The sequence below is a fragment of the Blennius ocellaris genome, assembly GCF_963422515.1.
Source record: "Blennius ocellaris genome assembly, chromosome: 18".
In the NCBI taxonomy this organism is placed as follows: domain Eukaryota; kingdom Metazoa; phylum Chordata; class Actinopteri; order Blenniiformes; family Blenniidae; genus Blennius; species Blennius ocellaris.
Genome location: NC_137667.1, coordinates 15,304,020 through 15,315,149, shown reverse-complemented (window position 1 = coordinate 15,315,149; position 11,130 = coordinate 15,304,020). Strand labels below are relative to the sequence as shown.

Below are 11,130 nucleotides of genomic sequence, written 5' to 3'. Positions count from 1 at the left end.
GTCCATGTTTTATTTCGTCTGAGGTAAGCCAGAAAGACTAGAAAGTGTCAACATAGCATTTCAATGCAATTGTGTCCTTGACAGAATACTCTGCACAAACACGTTTATTATTTATGCAAGGAAGACCGTGTGAATAGAAACAACATAACAAATATGTACATGTCAAACTGTTTACAGTGTGATCACACCAGAATTTCAGTGGGACCTGGCAGGATAGAAACACTTGCACATTCTAAACTTGAAGTACTATGCCTTATGACCTACAGTATAAAGAACACAAAGAGATATAAAGCTACTAATATTTTTCTGGAGTTTATCCCCAGACCTTGATTAGATATAGTAGTATGAAGTGGGCAAGTACTGTATTGAGAGCTGTAACTTTCAGGCATCTGAATGAGTCAGACGTGTTTTGTTTCTTTTGAATTGCCAACCAAATGTATTAAGCAAGGGAAACTAGCTCCTACTACTAAACCTGATTAACAATACGATAAAGTGACTTCAGATTTCCAATGTCCATGGCAAAGAGTGGTACAACATCACTACTTCACCAAGCCTTTATTTTTTCAAGGAATTTAAGCCCAGGCATTGGAGGCAACAGAGGTCTTTTCTTGTCTTAGTTCACTGAAGCTGGTTCAGACAGTCCCTCTCACCACAGGGATGTCTGGTAGTTGAACTTGATCTTCAAGAGGTACTTCATATTTATCTGTGCCACATCATACACAATGTACCTGAAGGAGCAGTGGTTAAGGAAATCAGATGAAAGATTATACACAAAAAAAAAAAAAATGTTAAGAGGATTCACTTGCCAAAACGAACCTACAGCCACCAACCAACCGTACAAGTTTATCCAATTCAGTTGTGAAACGGGTTTGGTGTCATCAATCAAGCTCCTCCCTTTGTAGAACCAGCTCCCAGGAACTGTCCAGGAGGCGAAAACATTCTAGAAGATCAGGTGTAATGCATTTCTATTTGATGAAGCTCAGAATCCGGGCTGGAGTGTTTCTCTGGTGAAGGTGCTATTGGTTTAAGACGGCTGAGAGACCATATCCAATGTCCCCTTTGGATACATACAATTATAATGTCTGTACTTTCTGTTTAAGCTTGTGATCTGTGCTTTCTGCCTCTCATCAAATCTGCAATCCAATGTCAACTTGTTGGATTGTTGCTCTCCTGTCTTTTACGGTCTTAAAATCTCCACTGTTCTCACTTGCAAGCTAAAAGCTGCCACCCATAACACTGGATCCGTTATTGCAATGGCTACCAACCGTTTTCCCCGAAGGACCTGCATGTTTTTCCTTTTTTGGAATAACGACAACTATAATATGCAATTAACTTCTGATTTTCTTGAAACTTTTTCTGGAACATTCGAATTAATAGAATTTTATTAAACTCTCAAACAAAAATATCTCCGTTAAAGGATACTCGTTGTAGAGTAGACTAGTGTCGTCAATGTTGGTGTGGGCTCCTTTTCCCAGGGGCACCTGCACCCCGTCTAAAGCAACTGTGGCACTTGGATCCGGGGCCGTTCGACCCAAACCTAAACAGAAGAGAGAGAAAATACAACTGGTTACGGAGTGAAAGGGCCCAAACACGGCAAAATAAACGCAAATGTTCGACATCTTAAAAACTCTAAGATAAAAATGGCTCCGTAACGCAAAACATTTGACAAGTGTCTCACCTTTAACGCTGTGTTTGCCTTTCGGTAGTTTTGAAATATGAGAAGCCTTCTTCAGCTCGTGCCTGCATTTTGACAAACGGAGAAATAAATTCGTTCACACAATGGGGACGGTTTCATATCTAATAGAAGATCTCCCGACTGTTACTCACATGTTGCCCAGGGCGACTTCAGCCAGAAGTAAAAGACCAACCGGGTCTGACTGGGAGGTGTGACAGTAGTTGGCACTCTTCGACACCATGTCAGCAAAGTACACACCTTTACCGAACATGTAACCCGTCTGCAGATAAAAGGAAGGTTAAAGAGGGCAATATGTAGAAAAACAAAAAAATAAATAATACAGTTTTATTATCACAAAACTTAACGTCTGGAAAAATCTAAATATGCACTAATGAGTGGTGGACGCCTACTATAGCGTCTGTCACCCATAAACACCATCACCCTCATTCCTACCAGGAAGTCGTACCCAGAATACAACTGTGAATGTTTATCTTGACGCGGCCACTAATCCGACTCACCACTGGGGCCTCTGGCGGGGCAATACGAAGACCCTGAGACAGAATACCGGCGTAGTTTGTGGTGCGAGAGCCGTGCCACAACAACTGGCGATTGTGGAGCTCCTCGAACGGGCGGAACCGCTGATGTTCTCCCTCCCGGACGATCTTAAAGATCTGAAAAGGGCGCAAAAGATTCGGCAAACACTGTGAGACGGAAAAAAAAATCATTTTTCAGAATTAGATTTTTATGAAACTGAAGACGTGACTCACTTCTTGTACTTCCAGTGTGTACGTGTTGTGTGTAGCAGCGTGGGTGTTCTTGACGTATTGTTCAATGACCTCGGCCTCGCGGGAAGTCTTGTCAACAACCTGTTAAAACAACAAATACATCAAAATGCTCCTTTTTAAATGCAACTCCCAGTCACAATCGCCTGCAGTTGTGAGGACGCTGCAGCGCTTACCTCGATTTTAGTTTTGAGTTTCTCATAGTTGATGTCGATGGGGTCGTTCTTGTCGTCAAGGGCTCCTCCCCTCAGCAGGCTGTACGCCACTTCAATGTCCAACAAGTTGTCCAACATCTGGACTTTAGCCTGAAAGACGGCACATGTGTGATATATTGTCAAACCGTTTCAATTAAAATTCTGAAGCGGGATTATTAACATTACACAGAGCGAGGGGGAGATGCGCGGGAGGGCAGAACATGGGCGTCCTTACCTGGATGTAGTCCAGGCTGTTGAGTAGTGGAGGCTTCTTCATGCCAAAGTCGTGCGGTATCAGAGTGTAGAAGCGATTGGAGAGATCCAGGATCTGTGCTTCGGGCACACAAGCCGACACGGCCTATAAACAAACACACGATTAATCACAGATCACTGCAAATTCAAGGACGGTGCAGTGTGCCACTGAAATCAAAGGCACAAAAATCTATTTGATATTAAAATGATCTAGATTCTTGAAACTTCCATTTACTAGTAAGTAAATAAGTTGTAAAGAACGTAAAGAAGTCATTTAATATAGATATTTGAGAATTAACATGAACTTTGTTCAATAAAAGGTTGAAATTCATCAATCCACCACAGGCAGAATGGTGAGAAGGTTGAAATGGTTATGCATGTTCTGTAATAAATTAGAGGTAAACACAAACATTAAATCAAATTGCCTGTCGCTGGTAACAAACCTGCTGGACTTCAGTGAGCAGAGAGTAAGCGCTCTGGATTTGCCTCTTGCTCAGCTTGCCAAGGGGCATCTTCTGGAGGTCAATCTGAAGGTGGAAAAAAAAAAAAAAAAAGGAAATTAGCTCATCGTGTTCTCTTGTTATCACAATTTCCCCCATAAATAAGACACATGATGAACCAGAAAAGAACCTATTCAGATCTGCCAACTGTGGCCTTTCTTACCTCAAACTCCACCATGGCCTTCTTCATGCTCTCCACGTCGAAGATCATCTTGATAAGTTCCTGGACGGGTTTTTCGAGCTTGGAGTTGGTGCCGGCAGAGGCCGTCAGGTTCTTCACCGCCTCCTCGTCCTGTACAGAAAAAACACACGAGTGTGACCATCAAAAGCCGAACCTCCGTCAAGACACCTGAAGAAAAGGAAAAGCATTTTGTCCAGTGCCGACGTGTGCCTACCTGTCCATAGTCAATCTCCAGTGGGTAGAATTTGTTGGGATATTTGGTGAAGTTGGAGTCGCCCCAGTCGTTGCCCGTCTTCTCCTTGTAAAGACCAAGGAAATTATCCAGGGCAAACTTCTTGTCGTAGAACTTGACCAACTTGTTGCCCCCGATTGTGGTGCCCACTCTACCCCAGGACCTGAATACCCAGTACCTGCGAGTAGGCGAGAGGGAAAAAACATGAAGGAATTAAAGAGGAAAAAGGAAAAAACGACAGAGGGAACACACAAATATAGCAAATTACAAAATCCACACTTTAAACAAGCTCATGTTCAGAATCCTAAAGAGAAGGGGGACGCACTGTTTCTGCACGTCGTCCTCCAGCAGCTGAAGTTTATAGTAGGAGTTCGTTCCTCTCACGATGTCCACCAGACCCAGGGTGGCGCTGTACATCTTCCCATGCTGCTCCAGGACGTGGGCGCTGTTCTCCAGACCTACACAATCAAAACGGCCAACGTGAGATGGGGAAAAACAAAACAAAAAACAGGACTTTCCATGTCAAGCCACTCATGAATACCTGAGTCCGGATCCACAGCCGCTCCACCTTTTACAGTCAGCTTCATTTTCTTGGCTTTGCTCCCGCCTGTGATGAGGCAGATGACATTTCTGAGCGTTACATTGAACAACAATCCCATTTCGATGCTTGGCTGGCAGCAACGTTTAGTATCAAGTTTTTTTTTTGCCCCGTCCATCGGTTACCTTCCTCCTCCTTCACCCGTCCAGTGCTTTTGGCTGCCAGCGCTCCAGATTTGGACGCCGGGGTCGGAGCCGGAGGCTCGGCTTTGACCTCCGCGCCCCAGGGGGAGATAGCGTGCAGCGAGACCAGCTCTTGTAGGGGCTTGCCTGACGACTTGGCGTCCGTCAGGAAGTCCTCCGACACCACACGCACGCCGGCATCCCTCACTTCCTCCATCTTCTTACTGAGCTTCTCCACCTCCTCTGCGAAAGCACGGAGGGGGGAAACGTCACACGGCCGTCTCAACACACGAGGCGAAGTTGCTCTTATTGGGTCGTTTCTCACTTTTGGTGCTGAGGCACAACGAGGCTTTGTTGGCCGCAGTGGTCATCTTCCCACCGAGCTCCTCGACCGCAGTCTTCAGCTCGTCTTTGTTCTTGGACAGTTTGCCCACAGACAGCAGCTTCATACCGGTGAGAGGTTTACCTGGAGGACAAAAATCAAAGCACCGGAGGTAAGTTTTGTTTGGAATAAAACAGTTACCAGTATCAATGCAAGTTGGGACCGAGTTCATACAACTGTATAGTTATACCAAGAATTCAAATCAACTATGGGCTCAGTAAAATCATGCATTCGTACCCTTTTTTAACAGTTTGTTACATTACAACCACATATGTAAAATGTGTTAATTTGGATTTTATGTAATAGAGCAACACAACGTGCCGTATAATTGTCAAACAAAAGGAAAATGATGCGTGGTTTTAAAGGTTTTTTTTAACAAATATCTTGACATGTATTAAGCGCCTTGAGTCATTACCCTGCAGAGCCACCTTTATCTGAAATCCCACCTCCCCAGTCTTTCGGGGTACATTTCATTTCATTCCATCGTGTCTCTGGCTGCATGTTTAGAGTTGTTGGACTTCCAATCCAGTCTCAAGTCTTTGTCATGACTGTAACAGATTTTCTTCTCCGATTTGGCTCCAATCATCTCTGGCCAGCCTCCCCGTCATAAAGAAAAGCATCCCCACAGCATGATGCTGCCGCCACCGTGCTTCACAGTGGCGATGGTGTCTTCATTGTGACGTGCAACTTGGGTCTCATCTGGCCAGAGAACCTTCCTCCACACGTTTGCCGTGTCTCTTTCCCATTTCCGAATGATGTGGCTGCACGGCGCTCCATGGAATATATCCTTTTAATAACTTAACCCCTGCTTTAAAAGCCTCCGCAACCTTCTCGCCGAGCTGCAGACGTCTTCATGGCGCTCTCTGATGAACGCCTGAGGCCTTCACAGTTTTCAGCTTTTCATTTGTGAAAAGACTTAAAAGCCACGCATCGTTTTTCTTCCACTTCCGAACATGCATGCTGCATAAAATCCAAATCTAACACGTTTACATTTGTGGTTGCAATGTGACAAAATGCGCTAAAGCTCAAAGGGGGTATGAATACTTTCACAAGCCACCGTTTTAACGCGCTCCGCCGGGTCTCGCTCACCTGAAGGGGCTCCCTCTGGCAGTCGCTCCGTCGGGGCCGTGGACGCACTCGCCAGCGCTTCGGCTTTGGCCTCAGCCGAGGTCTGAGTGGGAGCGTCTCTGGGGTAGAGTCTGTTCTGACGCTTGAACTTAAACTTTTTCAGGAAAGGAATTTCGTGGAATTCCTTGAATGGCAAAGACACGAATGGAAAAACGTTCAGCTCGCGCGTTGACGTACGATATCACGGTTTCCGTAGCGCAGACATAAAGACGCGGGAGAGACCGACCTTGGGGACGACCCAGTCTTTGCGTAGCGGCGTGTCGATCTTGAACACGCACTTTGTCCAGGCTGAAATATCGCCTGTGCAGTAATAGGCGTCGCCTTTAAACAGCAGCTGGCCCGTGCACACCTTACAGGGCTCCAGAGCACCGAAGGCCATGCCGTCTGCCAGGCTGTCCACCACCTGACGACCAGACGGCGCAAACACAAGGGTCAAACGTCTCAGTGCAAAAATCTGAATTCTAGTTATATACCGTTTCATACAGTCTCCATTGTCTTCGGCCTATTTCTTATAAAGATATCGTTGCTCCTATCCATGCGATTCCTCCCGGAGGCTTTTATCCGAGCTGCCACCCAAAGTGCTTGAGATGCAGCTTTTAAATAACATCTGGTAGATTAGGTGGCTGAAATCTTGCATCTACACAACTGCACCTCCAAACTCATGAAACTAGAAGTGACGACGCAACGGCTAATAAACAAGTGTAATACGTCTAATCAATAGCAGCGTTCGCTAGAATTTGCAGAAAAGAAGAAAAGAGCCACCGTACATTGGACTCCCCGGAAGGAACCTCCTGCATGTTGGCAATCAGCAGCTCCTTCATGTCATTGACGGAGCAAAACTTCTTCAGCTTGTCTTTTATTCCCCAAATCAGCTGGCTCTGGACCTGCACAGACGGCACCGGAACCGTTAAGAGCAGCAGTAGCAAGGATTTGGAATGTTTACACAAACCCCCCCCCACCCAACGCCTAAAAACTCAAAGAGACGATGGAGTACCTTCAACTGTTCTTCAAGCTTTTTTGTTTCTTCGTCTTCCTCTTTCTTGGGCTTCTTCGACGGTCCGTCCACGTCGTCAGGTTTCCGCTTGCTGGCGAGAGAAAACATGGTTGGATTCTGGGACGATTCAGCCGGAACCCAGAAGGTGACAGAACACCCAAATCAATTCCCTAAATGACGCACCGAGGGACACAGGATGAGTTAAATAATTAAATAAACAACTATCCTGTATGCGACGCCTTCATTCACTAATTAGACAATAAACACACCAACAGGCTGAGACACGTCCACACAGTAACTGAAGGGTTCCCGGGAGAGCGCACACATTTCACTTAATGACCATCTCGGACCGTTTTGTTGTTGTTTTTTTAGAGACAAAATCTCTTATCCAATGACAAGTGGGAAAGACGAGGGCTTTATAAGCGTCAGCTACAACGTGACGGGATCTGCAGCCCGACTGCGGCGTCGCTTCTTTCCATCAGCCGGCGATGGAGGACACCAGCGCCTCCTCTCACCCGTTTCCCATCTTCACACGTTCGACGCGAAACCTCTCCGCGCTTGCCGGCGCCTCCTCCCCTCCTCCTCCTGTCTCACCGGACGTGGTCGTTTCCCTCAACGCGGCCTACGTGACGGCGGAGCTCGTCATCGCGCTCCTCTCCGCCGGCGGAAACTCGCTGGTCTGCGCCGCGGTGGGCGTCAACCGCAGGCTGCGCGGTAATGTCACCAACTACTTCCTGGTGTCGCTGGCAGCCGCCGACGTCTGCGTGGGCGCCGTGGCCATCCCCTGCGCCATCCTGACCGACCTCGGGTCGCCGCGCCACAACTTCTACCTGTGCCTGCTGATGCTCAGCGTGCTGATGACGCTCACGCAGAGCTCCATCTTCAGCCTGCTGGCGGTCGCCGTGGAGCGCTACGTCGCCATCTTCATGCCCTTCCGCTACCGGGCCCTGATGACGCCGCGCAACGCTGCGCTGGCGATCCTCGCCACGTGGCTCCTCGCCTTCCTCATCGGCCTGGTGCCTCTGATGGGGTGGCACAAGACGCCGCCCGATTCCGGCCACTGCTTCTTCGTGCTGGTGGTGGACATGACCTACATGGTTTACTTCAACTTCTTCGCCTGCGTGCTCGCGCCGCTGGCGGCCATGTTCCTCATCTACGCCCAGATCTTCGCGGCGGTGAGGCGGCAGGTGAGGCGCGTCGCGCCGGGGCCGGGCGGCCGAGGGGAGCGGGCGGCGGGGGCCGCGGCCGGCATGCGGCGGGAGCTGAAGACGGCCACGTCGCTCTTTCTGGTTCTCTTCCTCTTCGCCGCCTGCTGGATCCCGCTGCACATCCTCAACTGCTTCCTGCTGCTCTGCCCGCGGTGCCACGTGCCGCTGGAGCTGCTGCTCGCCGCCATCATCCTGTCGCACGCCAACTCCGCCGTCAACCCGTTCTTGTACGCGTACACGATGGCGGCTTACAGGGACACGTTCAAGGCCATTTTCCTGTGCGGCAGGGCCGTGAGAGGCGGGGAGGTGGCGACCTGACCCCCCCCCCCTGGAAATTAGAACCGACGCAGTAAACCGCTCTCCTCACCCTTCAGATTTGACGGCGGGGAGCCGTTTCTTCAGCTCTTCCTTGTCTTCCGCTCGCAGCGCGTTGAAGCCCTTCAGCTGGGCGCCGTTGTACTCGGGCTTGAAGAGCAGCTCCTCCCGGCGGCTCACGAAACACGCCGTGTGGTACCAGCGGTCGATCAGGCCCAGCTGAGGCTTCTCGGGGTCCACCGATTTCTTGGACACGCGGATCTGATCCTGGGGGGGGGGAGGGGGGTAGAAAAGTGAGACGACCCAGTTAACCGGTTGCCCTCAACGGGGATTTTTTGAAATTTCAAAAATTTAAATAAATAAAAACGGTCAAAGAAGTCGCACCGAACCTTTTCGATTTTCTGATCGCAGCCTTTGCACGTGCTGCGGTTCGACTTGGCGTATTCCACCGCAAAGTCGTTCCTCGTCTTCTCGCCTCCTGCGCCGCCGCTCTTCTGCTCAGCTTTTCCTACAACAGAGAATAATTCAACGTTCCGCCCGATTAAATCCTGCGACCATTAATAAAACACCATAAAAAGGAAAATAATTAGAACAACCGAGAATTGAAATGAGAAAATAATCCCTTTTTATTCTCGTGCTTTACAGCAAGAAGGTCCCGATCGAGATTAAATTCACTTGTGTGGACTTTGCATGTTCTCCCTCTGGTTTCCTTCTTTTTGAGAGTGATTTGTGATCCTAAATGAACTCATCCTGAATGTGAAGAAAGCCGTTCATAAAGAGTGCACAAAATTAAAGTTTGCTTTTCCACCAATAAAGCGAGCAGGCAATCATTCAACGATTGCACAATATTACACATCGTGTTTACTCGGATATGAATCAACAATCGGGAGGCTCGTAATGATGAACCCTTTCCACCAGACAGTAGCAGAATGTGACGCTGAGCACCGACCCGCCGTCACGCCGTCGCCCTCGATGGCCTTTTTGACCTTCTGCTGGTCCTCCCAGCGCAGAGTGGAGAAGCCGGCGATGTCAGCGCTGGACTGGACGGCCGCTCGCTGCCAGAAGCAGGAGAAGTGGTGCCAGTGAGGAACCTTCCCGTCAAACATGGGCGACTGGAAAAACAAACGGAGCAAATGAGAGAGATGCTCAACATGCTGCAACAAGGACTGCTGCGCTTATTTAATTAAACATTGCATAACTTTACGACCGGAAGAAACTACCTGCGTGTCAGGAACAGGCAGAAAACCATGAGTTACAGCATGAAGGACAATTTGTGAGGAAGAAGTTGTGCTTTTACTGGGTGTCTTTTATTATTTTTTTTTCAGCAGGATCTCCAATATGAAATATATATGTAACCTACATTACAATTCAATGAGTTGTTTACTCCACGTTGCAGCTCCACACATAGAAAATACATTCTGATCATATTGACGAACCAAGAAAAGGAAAAGGCTGAAGCTCATTTATACTTATCTGAAAATATTCTATGGATTAACTTCAAATATGTACAACTTAGAAAAAGAAACTAAAAAAAAAACATTTAAGTTAGACAATCCCATAAGTATTGTAGATTTTTAATCAAACAGGGCATGCTTTATAATATCTAATATGTGTTCAAGTTTATTATCGAGGGGTTTCATATTAAAACCATTTAAATAATCAGATTAAACACCATGGTTGAAGCGTAATCACGGGTTTCTTTAGATGGTCAACCATAAAATGTTTATTCTCTGCATGCTGCTAGTTTCTTGAAGACACATTGATTGGAGGAGACAGGGCCAAGAAAATCCAGCCAATCTGGAGCGGCTCCACAAATAAGCAGATTTCTCTTGACTTTATTGAGCAGCTTGCAGCGATTGTTCAGACCCCCCCCCCCCCCCCCCCCCCCTGATCGCACGCATCCGCTCCGCATGGAGAGGAACGCGTGGAGGAGCCACTTTAATGAATGGACCGCGTTCAAAGCAAAGCCCGACGGGCTCTTTGTGGAGACCAACAGACAATGCCAAGCCTCGATCGGGGGCCTTATTCGCCAGATAAAAGAGTCCGCAGCGTGAGATGCGCTGATTTAACGCGCAGCCGGCCGCAGACACTCCCGTCTCAAAGTGGGAGAACCCCCCCAGGAACGAGACGAGCGGCGTGTTATTGCGCGATCTAAAGGGAGCGAGGGAGCCTCCGTCCCGCACGCCGTACCTGCACCATGATGGCCATCCTCAGGGAGCTCTGGGCGATGTTCTCTTTGCATTTCTTGCACGACGCGCGGCCGCTCTTCGCGTACTCCGCCTTGTAGAGTTTGTCCTCCTGCGAATCTGCCATGGCTTTGCTCTCGAGCGGGGTGCAAAACGACGCGGACCGAGAAGCGTCGTGAACTTTTCCTTCCGAGCCACAACAATCAGCAGCACTCAGGCAAAGGGAAGCAAGCCAAGAGCGGAGAGGAAGGAGCGCGTGACGACGTCTCACTCTGACGTCGTTTCCCTCGCGCCGGCAGACGCGAGAGAGCGCCGGCTGTCTGGGAGGGAGGGGGATCTCCGAAATTAAATGTCGAGCTTATTTCATCATATTATTAACGT

The 11,130-nt window shown here is 48.4% G+C and overlaps 2 protein-coding genes across 2 annotated transcripts; one reads left to right on the top strand and one right to left on the bottom strand.

The window, feature by feature from the left end:
• Positions 1-14: 14 nt before the first annotated feature.
• parp1 (poly (ADP-ribose) polymerase 1) lies at positions 15-10,928 on the bottom strand. The gene is made up of 23 exons (XM_080514542.1): positions 10,754-10,928; positions 9,513-9,675; positions 8,953-9,071; positions 8,616-8,830; positions 7,041-7,131; positions 6,814-6,930; positions 6,273-6,449; positions 6,008-6,170; positions 4,862-5,002; positions 4,540-4,779; positions 4,358-4,423; positions 4,142-4,274; positions 3,799-3,994; positions 3,567-3,695; positions 3,347-3,430; positions 2,887-3,009; positions 2,634-2,762; positions 2,443-2,541; positions 2,194-2,346; positions 1,828-1,955; positions 1,679-1,740; positions 1,423-1,537; positions 15-728 (listed from the first exon to the last, which is right to left on the bottom strand). Exons 1-23 carry the CDS (start codon positions 10,874-10,876, stop codon positions 647-649), a joined length of 3,048 nt encoding a protein of 1,015 aa, XP_080370668.1. The 5' UTR covers positions 10,877-10,928; the 3' UTR covers positions 15-646.
• adorb1a (adenosine receptor B1a) lies at positions 7,529-8,566 on the top strand (the record flags this gene model as incomplete). Its single annotated transcript, XM_080513922.1, has 1 exon — positions 7,529-8,566. One exon carries the CDS (start codon positions 7,529-7,531, stop codon positions 8,564-8,566), a length of 1,038 nt encoding a protein of 345 aa, XP_080370048.1.
• Positions 10,929-11,130: the final 202 nt, after the last annotated feature.